This window comes from Stomoxys calcitrans, chromosome 4, assembly GCF_963082655.1.
Source record: "Stomoxys calcitrans chromosome 4, idStoCalc2.1, whole genome shotgun sequence".
Lineage (NCBI taxonomy): Eukaryota > Metazoa > Arthropoda > Insecta > Diptera > Muscidae > Stomoxys > Stomoxys calcitrans.
In genome coordinates this window covers 92,486,968-92,513,568 of record NC_081555.1, presented here as the reverse complement: position 1 = coordinate 92,513,568, position 26,601 = coordinate 92,486,968, and the positions used below count along the sequence as shown (strand labels likewise).

General features: G+C 38.5%; 2 protein-coding genes across 8 annotated transcripts in view; both read left to right on the top strand.

Annotated features, from left to right (window-relative positions):
• The window catches only part of LOC106091799 (keratin, type I cytoskeletal 9), a 558,122-nt gene extending 535,627 nt beyond the window's left edge, over window positions 1-22,495 (top strand). For all 7 annotated transcript variants that reach the window (XM_059368057.1, XM_059368054.1, XM_059368055.1 and 4 more), the window contains one exon: window positions 21,112-22,495. In XM_059368057.1, coding sequence (XP_059224040.1) covers window positions 21,112-22,100 — 989 coding nt within the window. In that variant the 3' untranslated portion in view covers window positions 22,101-22,495. The remainder of the gene's footprint in view (window positions 1-21,111) is intronic.
• LOC106091800 (uncharacterized) lies at window positions 142-1,245 on the top strand (the record flags this gene model as incomplete). The annotated part of the gene is made up of 2 exons (XM_013258462.2): window positions 142-314; window positions 411-1,245. Coding segments are annotated over 2 exons (786 nt in total), but the record flags the coding sequence as incomplete, so codon positions are not given.
• Window positions 22,496-26,601: the final 4,106 nt, after the last annotated feature.

The window sequence follows — 26,601 nt, the reverse complement described above, 5'->3', positions numbered from 1 at the left end:
TACATATTTACATTGGAAAAGTATATAACAATTTACATAAAAAGTTGTTACTAACCATAAAATATATATGTTTTTCTCTCTTCTCTCTCTCTCCATTTCGTTGATCACGTACTCATTTGGGGCGCTTTACCACCACCATAATATCTATCGCGTACATTCACATATATTTCCACCACCACACCCATTCACACATGTTGCACCCAAACAGGATCAAGTCTTAAGCCTGGTCCCGAACTTAACATATTCTCGGCGGGCTCATCCAATCCCACGCTAAACACTCATGCTTATATCAATCACAATGGCAACGGTGCCAAGCCAGGCTCAGTATCGTCGAATGGTTACCAAACCAATGGTTATCAGACTAAGAACAATAACAATAATAATAATAACTATAATAGTGATTATGGTAGCTCTAATGGTGGCGGAGGCGGTGGCGGCAATGGGTCACCGAATGGCGGTGGCAATGGCCAAAATGGGGGCTCCAACAATGGTGGCAATGGCAACAATCCGGCGATTATTGATCCCCACTATGTGTTTGGGGCGCCACAGTCGGTGCCCATTTTGCCCAATCTGCCCATATTCCCCTATAACTCACCAACTGTAGCACCTGCTTTTCAACAATTTCCTCAACCCAATCATCCAGGTAGCGTACTTAATCCCGGCCGTCCCCAAAATGGCATGCAGCCGCTGAATCCCTACAACTCGCCCTTCGTCTTTGGTCAACAGCCCTTCTACAATGCACCAGGCGGTACTGGCGGCCCACCCGGCGGCAGCAGTGGCATCTTGGGCGGCAGCGGCGGTGGCTTGGCCCCTTATCCAGGCGGCTATCCAAGTCCCAATAGTTATAACAAACCCCCACCACAATATCAAAATCAGAATCCCTACAATCGTCAGACACAGACGCATGCCCACAGTGGCAGCATTACGATGCATGGTTCCATGGCAAGCGCCGTTTGTAAATTGACCCTGACTCTCACCGTGGTGGGAGTATTGCTTGGCAAAATGATGCACATCAGCACGTAATATTTTTAATATATTTTTTCTTTTTATTTCCTTTCACATTGGTTGTTATTTTGAGCTAATTATTTGAATTTTGTTAAAATTATATAGAGAAACAGAAAATGAAACGAAACACGAAACACAAAACACGTGAAAACGATAACTACCACAAAAAAAAGCTGAATATTATACATACTACAAAAAAAAATAAATATTTTTTTTCTCAGTTACGAGTTTCAATTTTAAGTTCAATAGATTTGTTTATAGAAACTTCAATTCCATATAAATACAGGTATGAAAATAAAATTTTGCAAATAACTAGCATATAAATAAAGTAAAAATACAAAAGAAAGAAGATTTAAAAATTTAAGGCACAAAGAAGATTTATAGAAAAACATGGGTAAAAAAAAAAATTAAAAAAAGTGACATAATAAATCCTGAAGTTCAAACTTTTAACTTCCCTGGTTCGTATAACATATTTATATACCATATTATTGTATAATTTATATTAATTTAAACCAATAAAAGCCTGCTAAATTCGGCCGCGTCCGACAAAAATAAAGATTGATTCAGATTTCAGTGAGTGCACATTGTAAAATGCATGTTTTCGGGTGCATTTTGCTTCAGATAAAGTATTTTTCTTGTCGTCTGCCTCGTAGTACGAAATTCGAACGAAAGCAATGTGTCTGATTTGACAAAAGCATGATTAAACACACACACGTAGTTTTTTATGAGAAATCAAGCAGTTTTCAAAAGATTTGTGTGATCAGTTTATCTTCCATATGAGACACTTCCATATGACTCAGTGTGCAGCGAGTAATTTCTCATATCTGACTTTAGCGGCGAGATACTCCCAAACACTGAATGGTGGTTATTTTTCAAAATTATCTACTCAACAGCAACTTGTTCGTTTTACTTTATCTTCAATGTCTCGCTCTTCAGTAGTTTTGAGTCATATATTGCCAGGTACTTTGCCCAGAAAGTGGACATCATAATAATTTTTATTTGAGCCCCATATTGCCGTGATCGCTACATAAGGATCAAAGGCCTGCGCAGGACCATTCATTTCTGCTTTCAAAACACACTAACAATCATAGAGTATTTCAGGAACTGAACTCTTCGTTTAAAAATATAACATTGTATGAGACAATTGAGAACTGAGTAAAACAGTTAACAAGACACCAAAACAACGGAATGAGTGAATGCAAACAAAGAGCCCTTTAGCAAAAAGAAAGATTGATTCAGATTTCAGTGAATGCACATTGTAAAATGCATGTTTTCGGGTGCATTTTGATAAAGTATTTTTCTTGTCGTCTGCTTCGTAGTACGAAATTCGAACGAAGGCAATGTGGTTGATTTGACAAAAGCATGATTAAACACACACACGTAGTTTTTTATGAGAAATCAAGCAGTTTTCAAACGATTTGTGTGATCAGTTTATCTTCCATATGAGACACTTCCATATGACTCAGTGTGCAGCGAGTAATTTCTCATATCTGACTGTAGCGGCGAGATACTTGCAGGCACTGAATGGTGGTTGTTTTTCAAAATTATCTACTCAACAGCAACTTGTTTGTTTAACTTTATCTTCAATGTCTCGGTCTTCAGTAGTTTTGAAAGACAACACTATGTGGGTTCAGCGTTCACGAGTTCAGAAAAAACAGTCACCAATGAATGGTTTTTTGTAGGCTTTTGGGGAGTTTATAGGATGAGGCGAGATTGATTCAGATTTCAATGAGTGCACATTATAAAATGCATGTTTTCGGGTTCATTTTGCTTCAGATAAAGTATTTTTCTTGTCGTCTGCCTCGTAGCGCGAAATTCGTACGAAGGCAACGTGGTTGATTTGACAAAAGCATGAATAAACGCACACACACACATAGTTTTTTATGAGAAAACAAGCAGTTTGCAAACGATTTGTGTGATCAGTTCATCCTTTGAAAATGACAGCGAGACGTTCCCATATGACTCAGTGTGCAGCGGCGAGATAAAAATACTCCCAAGCACTGAATGGTGGTTGTTTTTCAAAATTATCAACTCAACAGCAACTTGATCGTTTTACTTTATCTGCAATGTCTCGCTCTTGAGTAATCTTCGATCACGAGTTCAGCAAAAACAGTCATCAATGAATGGTTTTGTGGAGGCTTTTGATATGTATGTATGGTTTAGGGGAGTTTAGGGGATGAGGCGTGCCTCAAACACTTGGCTTTAACAGATATATGATTCGTAGTATACTTTCAAATACCTCTATATGAGCCTCTTATTGTCGGTAAATATGTTCAGGTAGGGCGGCGACCCCCAATCACATGCTCTCACGTTTGAAATACCAAATTCGTTTTCTACTCTCACATACCTTTCATTGTAGCCCCTTATTCCCATAGTTGGCAAATATGTCTGGCTTGAGGGATTTTTATGAGGGGGACCAAGTAAAAATATCAGCTTCGTACTCCACTCTGAAATATCTATTATTTCAGCCCCAAATGGCGAAGGTCTTCAAGTACACCCTATTTGGCGTGGGACGGTCCCCAGACACTTGGTCCCGCATGTTGATTTCATATTCATGCACAACTCCGAAATATTTTTCATTTGAGCCCCATATGGTCTTACTTTACTTTAATTAGCTATGACAGAAGATTTGTTCCACTAGCCGTATGGTCATAGTCGGAAAATATGTGCGATTTGGGGCTAGGGCGGTCGGACACCCAGAATCTTGGCCCGTAATAAAACCAGATTCGTGCTCTACTCTTAAATACCTTCCATTTAAGTACCTTCATTTTAGCCCCACATTGGGGGTTTTATGGAGGTGTGACGGCTCCCCAAGATACATGGTCCCAAGGTTAGGTTAGGCTAGTTTGAAAAGAGGGTGCGGATATTAATTCGTCCCGTGCCACTATGGATATACACCTAAGCCAATAATCGGCTTGATGTGTGCTCTAAAAATTAACCTCGAACAAGAAAAAACGTACTAAGTTCGGCCGTGCCGAATCTTGGGAACCCACCACCATGAATTCTGCTAAAAACTAATACAAACTAAATTTAGTTAAAGGGCATAATTTTATTCTACAATACATACCAGACTTCTGTCAAACCTGCAAAAAATTAAAGCTTCTAGGAACCGAAAAAGGATAATCGAGAAACCGGTTTATATGTTCCGGCAGAATCTTATATACCCTCCACCATGGAACGTATTTGTCGAGTTATTTGCCGGGTATCCAGTTTTTAGGCAAACAAAGGACAATGGATTAACATTTCTATGCCATTGTAGCTATATCAAGTTATGCTCCGATTCTTTGTGTAAAATTTCAGCCAATTCAGGAAAGAATTGCTCCCTTTAGGGGCTCAAGAAGTAAAATCGAGAGAATCGGTTGTCTCCAGAAGTCGTGTCATATCAATCAATTCCCGATTTGATTGCTACAAAATAATTCAAATACAAACTCAGTTAAGATAAGTCCTGGCTGAACTTAGCACGTTTTTTTTTTTTTGTTAATTTTCTTTTCTTTCTACGACTGACACAATTTTATTCACCGTATACAAAGTATATATATTTTTTATCGTCTTGACAATCTTAGTCGATTTAGCCATGACCGTCCGGCTGTCTATCCGTCGATCCGTCTGTCTATCCGTCTATCCGTGGATCCGTCTGTCTATCCTTCCTTCCGTCTGTCTGTTGAAAGCACGCTAAGTTTCGAAGGAGTTAAGCTAGGTGGTTCATAACTGTGGTCCAAATAGGTTCATAACCTGATATAGCTTCAATGCAAACCGATTTTGGATCTAAACTTCTTGAGCCGCTAGAGGGCGCAATTAATATCCGATTTAGCTGAAATTTTGCATGAGGTATTTTGGTTTGCCCATCAACATCTGTGCTAAGTATCGTCCAAATAGGTTCATAACCTGATATATCTCCCATGTAAACCGATTTCGGATCTCAACTTCTTAAGCCTCTAGAGGGCGCAACTAATATCCGATTTGGCTGAAATTTTGCATGAAGTGTTTTAGTTTGACCATCAATAACTGAGCCAAGTATGGCTCGAATCGGCTCATAAACTCATATTGGTGCCATATAAACCCATCTCGGATCTTGACTTCTTGAACTACTAGAAGGTGCAATTCTTATCCGATTTGGCTGAAATGTTGTATGGTGTGTTCTGGTTTGACCATCAACCACTGTGCCAAGTATGACTCGAATCAGTTCATAAACTCATATTGCTGCCATATAAAACCATCTCGGATCTTGACTCCTTGAGCCGCTAGAGGGCGTAATTCTTATCCGATTTAGATGAAATTTTGCATGAAATTTTTTAGTTCATCAACAACTGTGTCAAGTTTGGTATAAATCGGTTCATAACCTGATATAGCTCCTATATAAACCAATTTTGGATCCTGACTTCTTGAGCCTCTAGAGGGCGCAATTATTATTCGATTTGGTTGAAATTTTGCATGTTAGCAGTTAGAACAAGTGTAAACAAGTGTAACAACTGCGCCAAGTATGGTTCAGATCGGTTCACAACCTGATATAGCTCTAATGTAAACCGATCTCCCGATTATACTTCTTGAGCCTCTAGAGGGAGCAATTCTGGCTGAAATTTTCCACAACGACTTCTTGTATGACCTTTAACATTTGTGTTAAATGTACACTGAATCGGTTCACAAACTGACATAGCTCCCATATAAACAAAACACCCAATTTTATTTCTTGAGCTACTATAGGGCGCATTTCTTTACCGATTTGGCTAAAATTTTGCACAATGAATTGCACTTGGAGCTCCTATAGTAAAACCAACTATTTCCTTAATCGGTGCATAACTTGGTATAGCTGAAATAGCAAAGCAACTCTTATCCATTATCCTTTGTTGTTGTTGTTGTAGTTTACTGTACACTGAGGCTTCAGCCCTTGCCGATGAAGAACTCCATCGGGTCAATCCAGTACGTACAACCGGCTGCCATGGGATTGATCATTTGTTTGTCTGCAAAGAGATATCGGCCAAAGAACTTGACCAATGCGATCCATGGTGGGGGGGGGGGGGGGGGGGTACATAAGATTCGGCACGCTTTTTCTTGTTTTAATATTTGATTTCAGTTGACAATTCACTCTGGAAAACATTTTGCTCATAATGTTTTAAAATTCTTCATTATGCCTAGTAGCGAATACTTAATTTATATTTCTATTGCTCATACAACCTCATGGTCTGTAATTAAAATTACTAATACGAACCAGGGCACATAAAGTTGGGCTTCTTGTATATTTAACAAACTTCTGGGAAATTTTAAGGAAACAGGTCGTTAATTTTTTGTTGATATGAGCAAGTAAGAAGAACTTCTATTTTGAAAACAAAATCTTGTAAAACATACCTTGTAGACCAAGATGTTATGTTCATAGCATTGCAAATGAATATGTCGACTTTATCTGGCCTTATCTTCTGTTTGTTAAAATCTTTTCCGAAATGTCAAAATCTAAATTTTTATTAACCTGCTTCAAAGTTAATAGGTTTCTCAGACAAGGGCAGAAAAGTCTTTGAAAAGTGTATAAAAATAAAGTTAATTGAAGTCACATTGTTTGCAAAGGACTTTGTTTGGCACACAAAGGAAACATACTTGCCACACCACAATGAATAGTTTTAACTAATTTGGAAAACTTTTCGAATTCTTTTGGTTTCATATGCCATGGCTACTATCTAAAACCAATCATTTTCTCATTTCAAAAGCTTTAATTAGTTTTAGTCCTAATCACATTGACAAACAAAAGATACCAAACTCCTACTCTGAAGATATTGACATGTTTTGTCGTAGCCATTTGTTTAAAGTCCGAAAAAAACAAAAACTGAAAAAGTCATTGCCCAATATAAGGAAGACTACATAGCAGAAATACTCTAACCCAAAAGAAAAGGATTTAAAAATCAAGCTGTACAAAAACGATATCACATTTGGAAGTTTTTGCTCGTTAGTGAAAAAGGAATGGAGTCAATATGGCATGGAAAGCAGCTGAGAGTGAGCAGCAAATGTTTTTAGATTTTTTTCTTCTTCCCCGTCTTCATTTAAAAGCTATTGACAAATATGCTTAAAAGGACTATCAAATTGAAATTTAATGAAGAAAGTTATTAAGCCATTTACTGTTTTACTAAATGAAGTCTTTGTGTCTTAAATTTATAATGCAAAAACTACACAAGTAAAAATAATTAACTAAATGTTTAAAAGAAAACAATCAAAAGAGAAAGATAAAATATTAAGGAAAAAAACAATGCCAAAACCGAAATGAATACCGTGTATAAAATCAAATAACAAAACAAACAACAATTATTATGATAAAAAAAAATTAAAAAAAAAAAATTTTGTAAGAAATAAAAAAAAGGTTCCCTTTGTCTCATACACACACAGCAACAACCAAGCAACGAAAAAAGAATTTAAAACCTCAAAAAAATTAAATTTATTAAAAAAACAAGTCTCCAATTTATCATGAACAACAATAGCAAAAATAATAATTTACAGCCCAATATATCAATATACCCATTTTATTTTGATACCAATTGCCTTGGTTGCTTAGACTAAATAAATGTATCCCCCTGTAAAGTTTTTTACTCTCTATAGAATATGCAAACATATAAAATTCTATGTAGATATATAAAAAAAGCAATTGTATGGGTTATGGTAGTAATTTAGAGTGTTTTTTTTTAAATGCTGATTGATTGTATTCAAAATACTACATATGTGAGAATAAAAAAACAAATTAAAGACAGATAAAATTGTAAAAAAAAACAAGCAGTCTTATGAACTTAAGCAGCAATTCGTTTTTTTTAAGAAATTAAAATTTCAATTTTACCTTGTTATGATTTCTTCTTTAACTAAGCCCAAAATTATGGAAAAGAAATAGTATCAATCATACTAACCCCAAGAAAATGTGTATTAGTATTACTTATACGCATCATTGGACAACTGAAGGTTAAAATTAATATCACTCATACGCAGTTTTAGTTGGATGGAAATTTATACTAATTTGAAAAAAATCTTTCAAAGACAGCCACTAAGTCAACTAAGCCAGATTTGTTTGGATTTTATTTAACTCAAATGAAATAAATATAACAATTAAATATGTTTTTAAATGCCAAAAAAAAAACACAAATCAACTTAAGTACAATTAAGGCTGCTTAAAAAAAAAAAAAAAAAAAAAAAAAACAATTATATATCAACCTGTAAAATACGCTTTTCAAGACAAACAATAATAAGAATAAATAAATAAGTTTTAAAAGACAAAAGTTATATGGTCTTGCCATAAAATCATTATCCTAAGATTACGGAAAATGCAGTTTATTTCTTTGGAAAATATTTAATTTTATAAAAAAAGACGCTACGACAATGTCACAAAACTTGTTTTCGTTATCAACATCAGAAAACTCTTTGGTAGAGAGTGACCATTTGATGGCAATGAGATTAAAAATCTTAAAGCACACCAAAAACTAGAGCATAGTCATAGACCCCTTGAAGTAAATATTTACTTAGGCTTCGTTGAGGATAAAGGGTTTAAATGAGTCAAAGTAGCATAAAGACTGCCAAGGAATTCCAAAATAGTTAGCCCATACATGACCTGAACTTTAAAGACCAACCAATGAAATTTGAGATAAAATCAAGTTTAGAAACAAGAAAAATGTGCTAAGTTGGACAGGGCCTAATTTGGAACACAAAGAACACAAGTGCACAATTTCAGCCAATTCGGAAAACGATAGCAACTATATCAGACTATAAACTGATTTGGATAGTAATTTGTATGGTTGTTCGAAGTCGTAATAGAGCACTTTGTGTAAAATTTCAGCCGGAGCCGCCTGGCCTTTAATTTTTCCATAACTTTAATTACAGTCACTCCTTTCATTTAATTTCGCCATAATTCTCAAGAGAAAATTGTTAATGAAACTTTCGCTAAGGACAAAATTTCAGTAACTGTTGTTATGGCAAGCCAAGAAGACTAATTTCATGTTCTCATTTTTATACCTTCCACTAAACGATGAAGGTGTACTAACTTTGTTATCCAGTTTGTAATTTTCCAGAGACAAAATTTTAATGAAACCTTCGCTAAGGACAAAATTTCAGAAACTGTTGTTATGGTAAACCCAAGCAGACCAATTTCATGTTCTCTGTGTTATTCTGTTTGTGACTCCTCGAAATGTTGGCCTTAGACCTCTTAATGTATAAGTATCCTTGATTGCCGTGACATTTTATGTAGATCCAGCCATGTTTGTCCGCCCGTCTGGCGAAAGTCTGTTAACTTTTGCATGAGTAAAGCTATATGCTCAAAATTTTGCACAAATACTACCTATTGATGTAGGTTGTTGTTGCTGTAGCCACATATTTCTATGTGGAGGTAGCGATCCCCGTCAAGCTTCTATGGCAATTAGTTGTATAAAGGAGCCAATAACTCGCCGAGTTTCATAGGCACACATTATGTCAGCAAGAGCCTGTACCGTCCGGCCTCTCTGAGACTCTCGACTGTAGTTACAGCTACTCTGTATAAAGCGTTTCCCTATCCACAACCTGTGGACGCGCCCGCTAGGACAGTCTCAGTGAGAGGTCGGGTGGCACCGGCTCTTGCACAAATACTGAGTGGCAACGATGCTCGAGCCACCCTGTTCTCGCGGCGATCGGTCCTTTGGACCGGAAAGAGCTTGCTCACCTACAGGAGCTTGACGAGGCTCGCCACCTCCACATGAAAATGTGGTTACAACAACAACGATGCACTCCACATTGTTCGAAACTTAAAGTACCAACCTGTGTGGTGCTCGTAGTTATCCCCTTCCGGGATTGATGAATGTCAGTTGGAATTGTAAATGGGGCAAATCAGTCCATGTTTGCTATAGCCCCCAATTCTATTTTTTTACCCGCAATAGGGCGCAAATCTGTTTAGATATGGCTGCATTTTTTTGCACGATGATTTCTCCATTGACCTCTAAGAGTTATTCCAGAAAGGGTCCGAATCAAACTCAAAACGGATATAGCTCACGTATAAACAGCAGCGGTTTATGGTGTTCTATCTGCTTGATTCTGTTGAGTATTCAGATTCGACTAAGATGGGTGCGTCCAGTCTGGGTCTGAGTCGAGTGGGTCTGGTCGGGCAGTTAAACAGGTGAAGTGTGTCGTATAGTCCCTGGTCACAATCGGGACATACAACTTGCACGTCGCCTCTAAGAGTTGAGGCGGTTGCATCTGCCGGAATGAATGATAGGTAGAGGTACCGGAAATATCACCCCGCCTTAGGGTACTCCGTTTCATTCTATGGTGCTTCGACTTCTTATCCCTAAATTACACAAATGACTGTCGATCTGGCTGGAGAGATGTGTTGACGATGTCCTCAAATAGTTAGGCATGGCTAACCATATCGAATGCCTTCAATAGGACCGTCGTATCTCATGGCCTGGACTGATTGCAAATGTGTGGGGTGATGGCATACAAAGCAGTCTACGAAATCCATACTGATGCTCGGCGAATGAAAATTTTCCTACGAGGCTCGGTAGGAGTAATGATTCAAGGAAGTAGAAAGATCGGTCTGTACAACTCCCTCAAACTCGGATCCTTTCCAATGGCGGGATCACTCTGCCTATTTTCCCGACATCGTGTACTATGAAAGTGTTCAAAGACAGGTTGAGATCAGTAGTAAGGTACTCAACTCCAGGTAGATGCAAATTCTCCAACATCAGTGTAGAAATTCCGTCGGGGTTCAACGACTTGGATGAATTGGCGCCGCGGATGAAATTCATAACTTCGCGCACGATAAATTGTGATGGCTGTCCATCGGCTTGGAGATCACGGACACGACGAATGGCTCTCCTCCTTGCCCTATAACTATCGGGATTCACAATAAATTGACGATTGAACAAGCTGGCGCATCTCTCCGGATCAATTAGGGTTATGTCGCAAAAATGTGGCTGAGGTCCTGTCCTCCCGCCTACCGGAATTCGAGAGTGACTTAACAGTAGACTACAGCTTGCCTAAACCGGTGCCTAAGTTACATTGCTCCAAGTGTTCCAGCCACAAATTCGTTGACTACCCTGTTTATTTCGAGATTCAGCCCGCTGATTCTGGGGTAAGTGGGGTACATACAACGAATTCTATCACGCTCGTCTGCGAGTTCCACCGCCTGCGCCTGGAAATTGGGCAGCTCTTGGGGTATTTGACCGGCTGGTATAAAGCAAATGGCTGCTGCGTTAATGTCTGTAATGTAAGCCTGTTGTAATACCTGGGGGGACGCCCCATCCCAAAACCCACCCAAACGGACATGTTTACCGATTGGGACAAAATGGGAATCAAATGAAAGGTATTTGAGGGTAGAGTACGAACATGACATCAAAATGTCACACTAAGTGTCGGGGGATTCCCCACCTCCAAAAACACCATCCAACAGTACACTTTTAACGCTTTGGGGCATACCGTTATTGTTTTTGAGGGTGGGGGACCCCCCGACACTTAGTGTGACATTTTTATGTAATGTTCGTACTCTACTCTTAAATGTGCTGTTGGGCGGTGTCTCTACCCCCCAAAACCACCCAGTAGGAAATATTTACCAATTGGGACAGTATGGTACTCAAATGAGGGGTATTTGGGAGTAAAATACGAATATGATGTCAAAAATTGGGTTCAAGTACCTGGGAGGCCGACCCAGGCCCAAAACCGCCCCAAAAGTAGCGCCCAAGATCAAAAGTGAACCAATCGGGACAATATGGGATTTCAATGATATGTATTTGGGAGTATAATACGAATCTGATGTAAAAAATTGAGTCCAAGTACCTAGCGGGCCGTCCCAAGCCCAAAATAACTTCAAAAGTACCGATAACAATCAACGTGGACCGTTCGGGACAATATGGGACTCAAATGAATGGTTTTCGGGAGTACAATACTAATACAGTGTCAAAAATTGGATCCAAGTACCTAGGGGCCTCTCGGTAGCCGAGCCCAAAATAACTTCAAAAGTACCGATAACAATCAACGTGAACCAATCGGCACAATATGGGACTCAAAAGAATGGTTTTCGGGAGTACAATACTAATATAGTGTCAAAAATTGGTTACAAGTACCTAGGGGCCTCCCGGTAGCCGAGTTGGTAACGTACTTGGATTACCAGTGCAGGGGTCGTGGGTTCCATTCCTGCCAGGAGCCTTGGTCTGTCGCTACTGTGGTATCACAATGGACTTAAAATTGTCTAAGTAAGTCTGTAAAAGGACTGCTACTCTTATCTAACCTAACCTAACCTAGGGCGTCAACCCAAGAGCAGCGCCCAAAATAAAAAGTGGACAGATCGGTACAATATTAGACCCCAATGAAAGGTATTCGAGAGTAGAGTATGATTATGACAATAAAAATTTAATCTACTACCTAGGGCGGCGCCCCAAGTCCAAAGCCGCATCAAAAGTTCGGCCCAAAATCAAAAGGGAATCGATCGGAACCATATGGGACTGCAATGAAAGGTATTCGGGAGTAGAGTAGGAATATGATTGTGGAATATTAAAAATTGGGTATAATTACCGAGGGGGCCGCCCCAAAACTATCAAAAGTGGGCATATTAGATCATCATGACAATATGGGACTCAAATTAAAGTATTTCGGGGGTTAATTACAAATATGGTATTAAAGATGAGGTTCATGTGATAGGAGGTTGTCTACCCCTCAAAATACCTCCCAAAATGTGAATATTTGTCAATCATAGCTATATGGGTTTCAATAATAGGAATTTGGTAGTAGATAAACAAATTGTACTGGGGAGCTACATACATATGGTAGTAAGTAAGAAATTTATTTTTAATGTGGTGCAGAGCGGGGCGGGTACACTTAGTTTGTTATAAACTTCGATTGATATACGGGAAAATGAAAGTGGTAACTGAATGAAGGATGCAAACGGAACTATTCCACCTTATAAACAGTTTAGAAAACGAAACACATATAGGATTGAGCTAAGTAACTTTGAGGCCCTTCTATGGGGAGTCCTCAAAATGTCAACATCATCAGGTTTACATTCATTCTAAAATGAAAAACATATTTGCCCATTTTCATTTACTTCCCCATTCTGCGCCTTTGGGACTCGTCTTCAAAAAACACTTCCCTAATCATTAAGCTGATGCATGAATCGAATAGTACTCTTTGTCATCAGAGTGATCTATCTAGCAGTTCCCTTTTTAATGTGAAAAATTTTTACAATTTTCTTTGCTATATTGAACTGAGCATTAAACTCCACGTCCCTTCTTTATGGTTTGACTCGTAAATCGCAATACTTTCTAATTATAAGAAATTTAACAAACTTAATCTTTTAAAGTCAACAAAACTGCATTTGCCATAAACTTTAGGAAAAAAATTGAGAATCTCTAAAGACAACAAAATACCCCCACAATAACAAAATTTTTGAAAAAAATGTAAAAAACGCTAATTGTAAAAAATGAAAAAGAAAACTTATATTTGCAATATAAATTTTATTTGTACATTTATTTCAATAAGCAAATCAATAAAAATAAAGCATTACGATTTTAAATCAAAAAAATGTTTAATTTATTATTTTATTAATTTGATCTTATATCGTAACCACTTCTTAGGTTTACAACAGCAATTTGTATATATCCGTCCGTTAAATATGCTTTTTGTTTAACACACCAAACATCAATTAAAAACACAAAGCATGGGTGTTTTGTGGCATTTTTTTTTATAAAAAAAAGAACAAAAACAATAACAATGCTATTGAAAAACCATACCAAATCAAAAAAAAAAACAAACTATGAATGTTATTAACAGCATGAGTACAATTATTATACGATAACTAACAGTGAATGTTAACTAACAGTGAATGTTAACTAACATTAAAACACCTAATACTCTAACAACAGGGTTCAAAGCAACTTAACACTGCTACCGCAAAACAGCAACAACAACAAAATGTGTTCGTTTTTATTTAAAAACAAATAAATAATAATAAATGTAAACTAAGTTAAGCATATAACCCAAGGGAAAACCATCAGTTTTGTAAATAACCTAAAAAAAGGAGAAGAGGAAAAAATTACATATATTCAATAAATAAATAAAAAAAACAGCAAACTTAATAAGACTAAATAGTTTTAAAAAATACGGCAAATTTATAAAATTTGACTAAGACAATTCGAAAGAGACAAAAAACATATATAAGGAAAATTTTAGCAAATTTATGTTCTTTTGGTGAATTACACTGCGTTACAGTAAAGGAGAACAGAAAATCCGAAGCGTAGACCAAAAAATTTAAAAGCAAACGAAATTAACTTGAACAGTATTCGATGATACCACGTGTAGTATTTAATGACAAACAAACAAAAAAAAAATAAACTAAACGACAACAAAGTAAGAAAAACATAAAACAAAGATCGTAAAACTATTAGCGTTGTAAGTGATCTAACCTAACTTGAAAGTTTATCTCTAATACTCTATAATAGTATGCGAACATATTTATATTTGTATATGTAGAATAAAACAACAACTTAATTTAATGTAATACATGCATACATACGCAGAGAAACGGTTCAAAAAATGTGTGTTTGATGTTATCCAATATATATATGTATACATAGAAAACAAGAAACACAAGGGCATTATGGTGAGTTTCGAAATTACAATATGAAAGAGCATAAATATCACTCGGAAACGGATACAATTTCTGCATAACGGTTCTCATTATAAATTATAAAAGTGTATGCCCATTAGGTTAGGTTAGATTAAAAAAAAGGGTCCAGATATTAATCCGCCCCATGCCACAATCGGCTTGTTGTGCGCTCTTAAAACTAAAAAGGCGTTAAGTTCGGAACTTTGGATACCCACCACCTCGGGTATATATGTAAACCACCTTTCATCAAAATTCGGTGAAAATTTCATACCTTATATTCATATACCTCATACCGATCTGAACTATATACGACACGGATGTCGAAAAGACGAACATAAGTCACTGTGTCAAATTTCAGTGAAATCGGATTATAAATGCGCCTTTTATGGGGCCAAGAGTTTAAATCGAGATATCGGTCTACATGGCAGCTATATCCAAATCTGGACCGATTTGGGCCAAGTTGCATAAACATGTCGAAGAGCCTAACACTAAGCACTGTCCCAAATTTCGGCGAAATCGGACAATAAATGCCTCTTTTATGGGCCCTAAACCTTAAATCCAGAGATCGGTCTATATGGCAGCTATATTCAAATCTGGACCAATCTGGGCAAAATTGAAGAAAGACGTCGAAGAGCCTAACCAAACTCACTGTCTCAAATTTCAGCGACATCGGACAATAAATGCGTCTTTTATGGCCCCAAAAACTAAAACCTAGATATCGGTCTATATGGCAGCTATATCCAAATCTGGACCGATCTGTGCGATATTGCAGAAGTATGTCAAGGGGCTTAACTTAACTTACTGTTCCAAATTTCGGGGACATCGGGCAACAAATGAGCATTTTATGGGCCCAAAACCATAAATAAAGAAATCGGTCTATATGGCAGCTATATCCAAATTTGAACCGATCTGGACCAAATTGAAGAAATATGTCAAAAGGCCTAACACATCTTACTGTCCCAAATTTCAGCAAAATCGGATAATGAATGTGGCTATTATGGGCCTTACACCATAAATCGGAGGATCGATCTATATGGCAGCTATATCCAAATCTGGACCGATCTGAGCCAAATTAACGAAGGATGTCGATGGGCCTTACAATTTCACTGCCCCAAATTTCATCAAAATCGGATAATAAATGTGGCTTTTGTGGGCCTAAGACCCTAAACCGGAGGATCGGTCTATATGGCAGCTATATCCAAATCTGAACCGATCTGGACCAAATTAAAGAAACATGTCAAAGGGCCTAAGACAACTCACTGTCCCAAATTTCAGCGAAATCGGACCATAAATGTGGCTTTTATGGGCCTTAGACCCTAAATTGGAGGATCGGTCTATATGGCAGCTATATCCAAATCTGAACCGATCTGGACCAAATTAAAGAAACATGTCAAAGGGCCTAAGACAACTCACTGTCCCAAATTTCAGCAAAAATCGGATATTAAAGATGGTTTTTATGGGCCTTAGACCCTAAACCGGCGGATCGGTCTATATGGGGGCTATATCAAGATATAGTCCAATATAGCCCATCTTCGAACTTAACCTGCTTATGGACAAAAAAAGAATCTGTGCAAAATTTCAGCTCAATATCTCTATTTTTAAAGACTGTAGCGTGATTTCAACAGACAGACGGATGGACATGGCTAGATCGTCTTAAATTTTTACGCTGATCAAGAATATATATACTTTATAGGGTCGGAAATGGATATTTCGATGTGTTGCAAACGGAATGACAAAATGAATATACCCCCATCCTTCGGTGGTGGGTATAAAAAGGAACCTCTAAAAAGAAAATTTTATGTTAGGAATTCCGTGCTACTTTCATAATCCTCAATTGTTTTCTATACCGCTCCCCTAAGTTATTTCAAGTCTGGATTCGTGTACCAAGTATCGGTATCTGTTAGCCGAGAAAGACGGGCAATGACAAAGGAAATGCTCCAACGTCTCATCATCTTCCCCGCATGCCCTACACATGCTATCACTTGCCGCACCGATTTTACATAAGTGAGCTCGTAGTCCTATGTGTCCCGTTATGATACCAATAGCTAAACTGACCTCCTTCTTGCTTCCTTTCAGTAACAGTCTCGTCTTTTCACAATCTGGATCCCTCCATAGGATTTTCACCGTCCTACCGACTGTTTTGCTATTCCACAAGGTTGCATGCGCATTCATCGCCCACTCCCTTAACTTTGACTGCATCGATCCGAAACGTTTTGGGTTAACCAAGTTTATTGACGGCAGTCCTCTGGCCTTCATCGCCAAATCGTCTACTCTTTCATTTCCCCTTACTCCGTTATGGCCCGGCACTCAAACGATGCGGATTTTTCCATCCTCAGAGAAGGCGTTAATCTTCTTACACTGCAAGACTGTTCGTGAACTTATCGTCCTGGTTGTTATTGCCCTTATGGGCATTTTACTGTCGGTAAAGATATTTACACTCGACGTCCTCGCGTTAGTACCACACTACCACACGGATTCCGTGATCGCCCGGATCTCCGCCTGCAGAACTTTATTATGGTCAGGCAGTCTGAAACAGATCTCAGTCCATTGGTTCTTAATGTAGACTCACAGGCCCACCCTATCCCCTCGCTTTGATCCATCCGTGTAACATGATCTTCCAGACGGCAATATTAGGGTTCCGTCAGTCCAAGAATGTGCCTCTGGCATCAGTGCCTCGTACTCGACCTTAAGGTTCATCGGAAACCTCTTCCCCTTCTTTGCAGATTTCCTATCGTCGCCTTGATTATACCAGGATGATATGAGCTGCTTCCAACCTCAATCCATTCTCCCATCGACTTAAGTCTCATAGCCGCAGTGGCTGTCTCACATTTAATATGTATGTCAATGGATTGGATATCTAGAATAGTCTTCAGTGCCCTAGTGGGCGGGGTCCTCATCGCTCTGCCTATGCCATCTCTGAACCTGTTGTATGGTCCTTATGTTGCACTTTTTCTCCATAGAAGTCCACCAATCTACTGAGGCGAAAGTAAGTATTGGTCTAATCGAACTATCCTTGGAATCAGGCCCTATTTCGAGCCTACGGTCCGTAGTGGGGCCGTAGTGCCCAACATCTGTGAGCCTTCTTAGTACGCTCCTGAATTTGACACTTCTAATTAAGATCCAAGATCGCTATCAAGTATTTGACCTTGTCAGATATCGATCTCGTGTTATTGAGGAAACGTGGTGCGTCAAATTGGCATACCTTCGTCTTCCCCGTGAACAGGCATATTTCTGTCTCCCCTGATACCCAGGTGTCTAGGCGTTACTTTATCCCTATTTAGGGAGTACTAGCACCATCTATAAGGAAAAAAGCATTTTGCACATTTTGTAAATTTTAGAACCAAAATGTACGAATTTCAAAAAAAAAAAATGTCTAGGTGCTTAATATTTACTGTAATTGTTTTCCTGTATTCCAAATTTCAGAGCTCTAGCTCAATTCGTAAAGAAGATAGCAAATGGTACCAATTACAAGGTACGATTTGTTACTCCATATCACTTTTTCCAAAACAACGAACATTTTAATCAAATTGGTTAATTCTAACTGTCGCTTTTCGCCATTGAAGAAGATGCGATTTTTCTTAGCATTCGGCACTATATTTGGTTTTGAAAAAATCAATCAGTCACCCAACATGACTTTCCTTATTGTATAGCAACGTGCCAAATTATAGAACTCTAGCTTAATCCGTAATGAAAGTACCAAATGGTACCAATAGCGGCAGTAAACATACGATATCTTCCATTTCGAGAACTATTTTTAAAATTTGTTCCTTTCCCATCCCATTTCTATGCAACAGCATCCATTATGGCAAATTTCAAAGTTTTAGCTCTAACCGTTCGCCCTGTGCAAAGTTCACCTATATTGTACATATTTGGAACGTTTTAGCAACTTAACGCTCAGCTGTCCAATAACTCTTTTATTCAACCAATTAAAGTTTATATAGTGTACCAAAGTTCCCAAATTTAGATGTATAGCTCAATTTACAAAAAAACGCGTCTCTTTTGTAGATAGAAAGTAGCAATTTGCCTATCCACAACGCCTAGAAAAATTAGGCGTAGCATTAAATTCAGAACACGAGATGGTTTCGTCCTCAGTGCTGCTGTAATGCACAAACAATGTGGTTGAGTTTATTGAACAGTAGGTGGATTTTGAAGCGCTATCCACCAGACCACAACACTATATAGCATTGGAGGTCTGCCAATCGCAGTACATGTACAGTCAATGTATAAGCAAGTGTAGGGGCAATAGTTGATTTTCTTGCTGTTCACTAAAGCCCCTAGGTATCACAACGAAATAGGTGCCAATGTGGGTAGCTTGTATCTACTACATAAAAGAAATACTTCCGTTTTAGACGGATTTACGCCTAAACAACTTTTGGTATCCCACTTGGCCGTCGTACGTACAGAATTTTGAAGAATATCTCTAAGAATGCCACAAAACTTTTCCTTATCCGCAGTGTCCAGGTCATGACCACTTCTCACCTTCTTTATGCTATATACAAATATATATTTTTGGCTCAAGGGCTACGTAAATAAGCAGAATTGTCGATTTTGGAGTGAAGATCAGCCAAAAGCATTGCAATAGTTAACAATGCATCCAGAAAAATTCACAGTTTGGTGCGGTTTATGGGCTAGTGGCATCATTGGACCGTACTTCTTCAAAGATGATGCGACTCGTAACGTAACTGTGAATGGTGAGCGCTACCGTGAGATGATATCTAACTTTTTTTTGCCCAAAATGCAAGAACTAGACAAGCAGACTTTGGCATGTAGTTTGAGATTCGCTGTACCATTATGCCATTTCAAGTCTAGAGAGGATGATAGCCTTGCAGAATATTCTTTTATTCATTCATTTTGCCGAAAATTATCCCAATTCGCCAAGGGAACACTTTTACATTATTTTCTTCAAAGCTGAAACAAATGTAGCGATAATCAGTGAAGCTGTGATCTTTCAACACTTCTCATGTCACATATCGTTCCGGTGATATTGTCTCATACAAAGTTAACATCTAGTACCTCCTCCCTGTTCTTGGTAACAAAAGGCGCTTTATTTCTTTTCCCTCGATAAGCAGTTCACCCCTTTCGTTGAAATCCGATGTTTCCCATATCTTGTGATATGGATCAGGCTCTTTTCCGCTGCAGAAGCTGCTTCAACCTGCAACGATTCGTCCGATACGATTCGTCCGATTTGCAGTAATAATGCAATGAAATGGACATTTGTTAACCGATTCTCTTGAAATTTGGCAAGAAGGAGTTTATCTTGACTCTCGATATTTCTGGTGAATTTCATAGAAATCGGTTGAGATTTAGATATAGCTGCCATGTATGTATATCGCCCGATTTTAACTTCTAGAATCACAGCAATCGCATTTATTGACAAACATTGCCGAAAATTTGCAAAACGCCTTTCTCGACGACTACCACAATATCTGAGAAGATTGCTCGAAATCGATACAGAGTTAGATATAGCTCCCATATATATGTTCGACCGATTTTGAGAAATATTGCAATTAAATTCTCATTTTTTAACCGATTCTCTCGAAATTTGGCAGGTAGGATTTTTTTATGACTCTCAATACTACTGGTAAAGTTCATAGAAATCGGTTCAGATTTAGATATAGGTGTCATATATGCACATCGCCCGATTTTCACTCCAAGAACCACTGCAAGCGCATTTATTGAGCAAAATTGCCGAAATTTTATACAACGCTTTCCTCGACGACTACCACAATATCTTAGAAGTTTTCTAGAAATCTGTTCAGATTTAGATATAGCTCCCATATATATGTTCGTCAGATTTTGGGTAATTTGCAATAATGTTGTCATATGTCAACCGTTGTTACACTTTGAACATATTTGCTCGAAATTTGATACGGATTCGATTTAATAACCCATCTGAAAACATCCGCCGAGGCCCATTAAAATTGGTTCAGAATTGGATATAGCTCCCACATAGTACTTAAAGGGTATGTGTAGGGTATTATACAGTCGGCATTGGCCGACTTGTGCCTTTCCTTACTGGTTTAGCTTAGGTTACGGAACCTATTTTTGAAAAACATTTTTTTATGTTTTAACCAAAAGAGGCATGAAAGTTCAAGAAAACCCATCTGAAGACGCTTTTAAATAACTTAACTAAAAGGGGATATTTCAACGATTAGTAATTTCGAAACTCACCACACATGTTGAATAAACTATCAATTGTATATAAGTAGTAGGAGTATACATAAAATATAGCAAAAAAATCTAATCCTGTATTTTGTTATGTAGAGTTTGTTGTTTTAATACTTCTTTTCCTTTAAATTTCTATTTTGTGGCTGCTTTTTGTTTAAATTGTTACTCATTTTTTTCTCTTTTTTGTTTTTGATTTGCTTTTCTCGCTTTATGATTTCTTTGCAACATTACGTGCTGTTTGATGAATACGCTCCTAATACTATCCGACTTGACTTTGTGATTAAAATCTGCTTCCATGCACCGGGGGCTTAACTAAACAACACACATGCGCGTCCATTCCTATTCATGTGCACCAGTAAACTCTCATAATTCGAATAATCCAAGTGCTGCTAGCGCACCAACATTTGAAGCAGGTGGTGGTGCCGGCGGTCATAGTCTATATCCCAGTTTGCCTAGCGACAATCGTGGTGGTATGGCTGGCGGCTATCAACCAGGCGGTGGTTATGGTGGTGCCAATCCTGGTGGTTATGTGCCACCTGGTGGAGCTTCTTCTGGTGGCTATCCTGGCGGTTATGGTGGAGGTCAAGGCGGCTATGGCGGTGGTCAAGGCGGCTATGGTCAAGGTGGTCAAGGCGGCTATGGTCAAGGAGGTTATGGCCGTCCTGGTGGCTATACTCCCCCTGCTCCTGGCTATGGCGGCGGACAAGGTGGCGGCTCCAATCCCAAAGAAAAGGAAGGTGGCTTCTTCTCGAATTTCCTCTCCAGCCCTGAAGTTAGAAATGCTGTCACTGGCATCATTGCTGGTCAAATTGCCAATACCTTAAGAGGCGGTGGCAACCAACCCCAGCCACAACAACCCGGTGGTGGTCATCAACCAAGTGGTGGCTACACTCCCAGCGGTGGTTATAGCAGTGGTGGTGGTGGCAGTTCCGGTGGATCTTCTGGTAGTGCTAGCAACATTTTGGGTGGCCTACTAGGAGGTGTCTTAGGCGGCGGTGGCGGTAGTGGCAGCAGCGGCGGCAGCAGTGCCAGCAGCTTTTTGGGCAGTGTTTTGTCTGGTGCTGGAGGTTCTGGTGGTAGCAGCAGCGGCGGTAGCAGTGCCAGCAGCTTTTTGGGCAGCCTTTTGGGTGGTGGCGGCGGTGGTTCCGGCGGCGCATCTCGTGGAGGATCTGCGGGTGGCTTTGGGGATATTCTGTCCTCCCGCAACTTTGGTGGATTATTCAGTGAGAATCCTTCCTCTAAATCTGGTTCGGGTTCAGCTGCTTCCCCCTCCAGCTCTGGTGGTGCCAAGAGCTATCCAACTCAACCTCCCCCATATGGAAACTATGGCGGCTATCAAGGTTGAAACATCAGCATGGTGAACTCTCATAACATAAGAAACTAAACGTTCTTGCAAACCTCTCGAACTTTTTAAACATCCTTTTTTAAAGAACAAAAAAATACTAACAATTTTGGCATTTTATTTTGAGTAGTGTTAGTTGAATATGTTTTGAGCATATAAATAAAGTTAAAAAAAAAAAACAAAAACTAAAAAAATATATAAAAAAAATCTATGAACAAAAATAACTTCTATTTTTACTGCAATCCATACCAAACTCTATGTAATAATTCTCAGCTACAGATACAGAAATTAAATGTAAATACAGACAAACACTTCCAAATACTCCACAAACAGAAATTTCCATAGAAAATTTAGAATAAAGTAACAAAAAATTTAAACAGAAAAACAATCACACTAAATCGGCAAGAGTTATCACTGGCAATTGCTGTGAAGCAAAATAAAGTAAGTACAAATATGGAGAGAATTTGATAGTGTGAACGGGACAAGGTAGGTACAAGGGTTAGAAAATAAGACCAAACTGAGAAATAGCCTTAACCTCACTAACCCCTGACTACGCTGCGGTAACAGCAAAAGACGTCACAACGAATCACAAACAAGTAAAAGCGCGTTTTTTATACCCTCCACCATAGGATGGGGGTATAATAATTTCCTCATTCTGTTAGTAACTACTCGAATTATTCGTTTGAGACCCCATAGAGTATAGATGTTCTTGATCGTCGTGACATTTTATGTCGATCTAGCCATGTCCGTACGTCTGTCCGTCCGTCCGTCTGTGGGTCTTGACTTCTTGAGCCTCTAGAGGGCGCAATTCTTACCCGATTTGAATGAAAATTTACACGACGTGTTTTGTTATGATATCCAATAACTGTGCCAAGTATGGTTCAAATCGGTCCATAACCTGATATAGCTGCCATATAAACCGATCTTGAATCTTGACTTCTTGAGCCTCTAGAGGGTGCAATTATTATCCAATTGAAATGAATTTTTGCACGACGTGTTTTGTTATGATATCCAACAACTGTGCCAAGTGTGGTTCAAATCGGTTCATAACCTGATATCAGGTTCATAACCTGATTGAGCCTCTAGAGGGCGCAATTCTTACCCGATTTGAATGAAAATTTGCACGACGCGTTTTGTTATGATATCCAATAACTGTGCCAAATAAAGTTCAAATCGGTTCATAACCTGACGTAGCTGCCATATTAACTGATCTTGAATCTTGACTTCATGAGCCACTAGAGGGCGCTATTCTTATCCGATTTGAATGAAATTTTGAACGAAGTGTTTTGTTATGATATTCAACAACTGTGCCAAATAAGGTTTAAATCGTTTCATAACCTGATATAGCTGCCATATAAACCGATCTTGAATCTTGAGCCACTAGAGGGCGCAATTATTATCCAATTTGAATGAAATTTTGAACAAGTATTTTGTTATGATATTCATCAACTATGCCAAGTATAGTTCAAATCGGTCAAAAACCTGATATAGCTGCCATATAAACCGAAATTGGGTCTTGATTTCTTGAGCCTCTAGAGGGCGCAATTCTCATCCGATTTGGCAGAAATTTTGTACAACAGCTTCTCAATAACGGCCTGAAGCGATCAATAACTTGATACAGCTCCCATATAAACCTATCTCCCGATTTTTCTTCTTCAAGCCCTACAAGGCGCAATTCTTATCTGAATGCACTCAAATATTGGGTTGCCCAAAAAGTAATTGCGGATTTTTTAAAAGAAAGTAAATGCATTTTTAATAAGACTTAGAATAAACTTTAATCAAATATACTTTTTAACACTTTTTTTCTAAAGCAAGCTAAAAGTCACAGCTGATAACTGACAGAAGAAAGAGTGCAATTACAGAGTCGCAAGCTGTGAAAAAATTTGTCAACGCCGACTATATGAAAAATCCGCAATTACTTTTTGGGAAACCCAATATTACACAATGACTTCTGAACAACATTCATGCAAACACGGTAGCAGACGCGGTAATTGGCTACCGGGTGAATGTAGTCCTTGGAGAACAACCGCCACCCATTGCACCCGAAGAAACCGACCTCCCCCGGCAAACCAGAGTGGTTCTGGCTCAATTACGTTCCGGCAGATGCAGCCGCTTCAATTCCCACAGAGCTAGGATTGATGCCGACGTGCAAGATGTATGTCCTGATTGTAACCAGGGACCGCACGATACACGTCACCTGTTTAACTGCCCGGCCAGACCCACTCGACTCAGACCCAGATCCCTGTGGACGCACCCCATCTTAGTCGCAGAGTTCCTGGGTCTTGACACCCAACAGAATCAAGCAGACGAAAGATAGAACACAATAAACTGCTACAGCAACAAAAACACAATGACTTCTACAATGTTCAGCATTCATTTATGGTCCGAATCTGACTATAACTTGATATAGCTCCAATAGCATATCAGTTCTTATTCAATATTCTTTGTTTGCCTAAAAAGAGATACCGCGCATAGAACTCGACAAATGCGATACATGGTGGAGAGTATATAAGATTCTGCCCGGCCGAACTTAGCATTCTCTTATTTGTTTAAAATATATTTATAAGGGCTATTTTAGATCGATATGGACCATACTTGTCATGGCTGTTAGAAGTCATAGAAAAATACCACTTCCAAATTTCAAGCAAATCGAGTAATAATTGCGCGCTCTAGAGGTTTAGGAAGTCTAATTGGGAGTTCGGTTATATGGCAGCTATATCACGTGATAAGCCGATGAAGGCCATACTTGGCACAGTTATTTAAAGTCAGAACGCTACGTGCAAAATCGCATAAGAATTGCGCACTCTAGAGGCTTAAGAAGCCAAATCTGGAGATCGATTTATATGGCAGCTATATCAAGTTATGAACCAATGTGAACCGTAATTGGAACAGTTATTGGAAGTTATAACAAAATGCCACGTGCGTGTAAAATGTCAATCAAATCGGGTGGTAATTGTGCTTTCTAGAGGCTCAAGAATTCAAATCTGTAAAACGGTTTCTAAGGCAGCTATATCTGGTTATAGGCCGATTTAAACCATACTTGACACAGTTATTGGAAGTTATAACAAAACGCAACATACAAAATTTCAGCCAAATGGGATGATAATTGCGCCCTCTATAAGCTCAAGTAGTCAAACCGAGAGATCGGTTTATATGGCAGCTATATCAAAACATGGACCGATTTGACCCATTTGCAATCCCAACCGATCTATAATAATAAGAAGTATTTGAGCAAAATTTCAATCGCCTAGTTTACTCCTTCTAAAGTTCCCATGCTTTCGGCAGACAAAGGGACGGACGGACATGGCTAAAACAACTTAAAATTTTATGATGATCAAGAATATATAACCATGAAGGTCTTAAACGAATATATCGAGGTGTTACATACGAAATGACGAAATTAGTATGCCCCCATCCAATGGTGAAGGGTATAAAAATATGGGTTGCCCAAAAAGTAATTGCGGATTTTTTTAAAAGAAAGTCATAGAACTTCTGGCCTTTATCTGCAAAAAACTGAACCAAGTGCGATTTTATAGCCTCATCATTACCGAAAGTTTTACCATTTAAGGAGTTCTGCAAAGATCCAAATAAATGGTAGTCTGATGGTGCAAGGTCAGGGCTATATGGTGAATGCATCAAAAGTTCCCAGCCAAGCTCACTCAGTTTTTGGCGAGTGACCAAAGATGTGTGCGGTCTAGCGTTGTCCTGGTGGAATATGACACCTTTACGATTGACCAATTCTGGTCGCTTCTCCTTGATGGCTATATTCAATTTGTTCAATTATTGACAGTAAATATTCGAATTAATCGTTTGGTTCCTTAGAAGCAGCACAAAATATACCACACCCTTCCAATCCCACCAAACAGACAGCATAACCTTCTTTTGGTGGATATCAGCCTTTGAAGTGGTTTGAGCTGGTTCACCATGCTTGGACCATGATCGTTTTCGACCAACGTTGTTGTAAACAATCCATTTTTCATCTCCAGTTATGATTCGTTTTAAAAACGGATCGAATTCATTGCGTTTAAGGTGCATATTACAAGCGTTGATTCGGTTTGTTAAATGAATTTCTTTCAATACATGTGGTACCCAAATATCAAGCTTTTTCACCAGTCCAAGACTTTTTATGTGATAATGAACGGTTGATTTTGGTATATTTTACTTCTCTCCTATCTCAGTTACATGAGAATCCAATTCGATTAATGCTTAAAATTTGCTTCAAATTTGTCAACGCCGACTATATGAAAAATCCCCAATTACTTTTTGGGCAACCCAATAATACTTCCTATATAAATAAAGTGATGACAAAGCTTCCTATCAAAATGAAAAGTTGAAAAAATATTTTATAGAAGTGCAATTTTCGACAAAAAATCCTATAGAAATAAAGATTTGCCAAAACTTCCCATAGAATTGAAAATTTGTCAAAATTTCCTGTAAAAATTCAATTTTGAACAAATTTTCTTAGAAATGAAATTTTGCCAAAATTTCCTACAGAAATGAAATT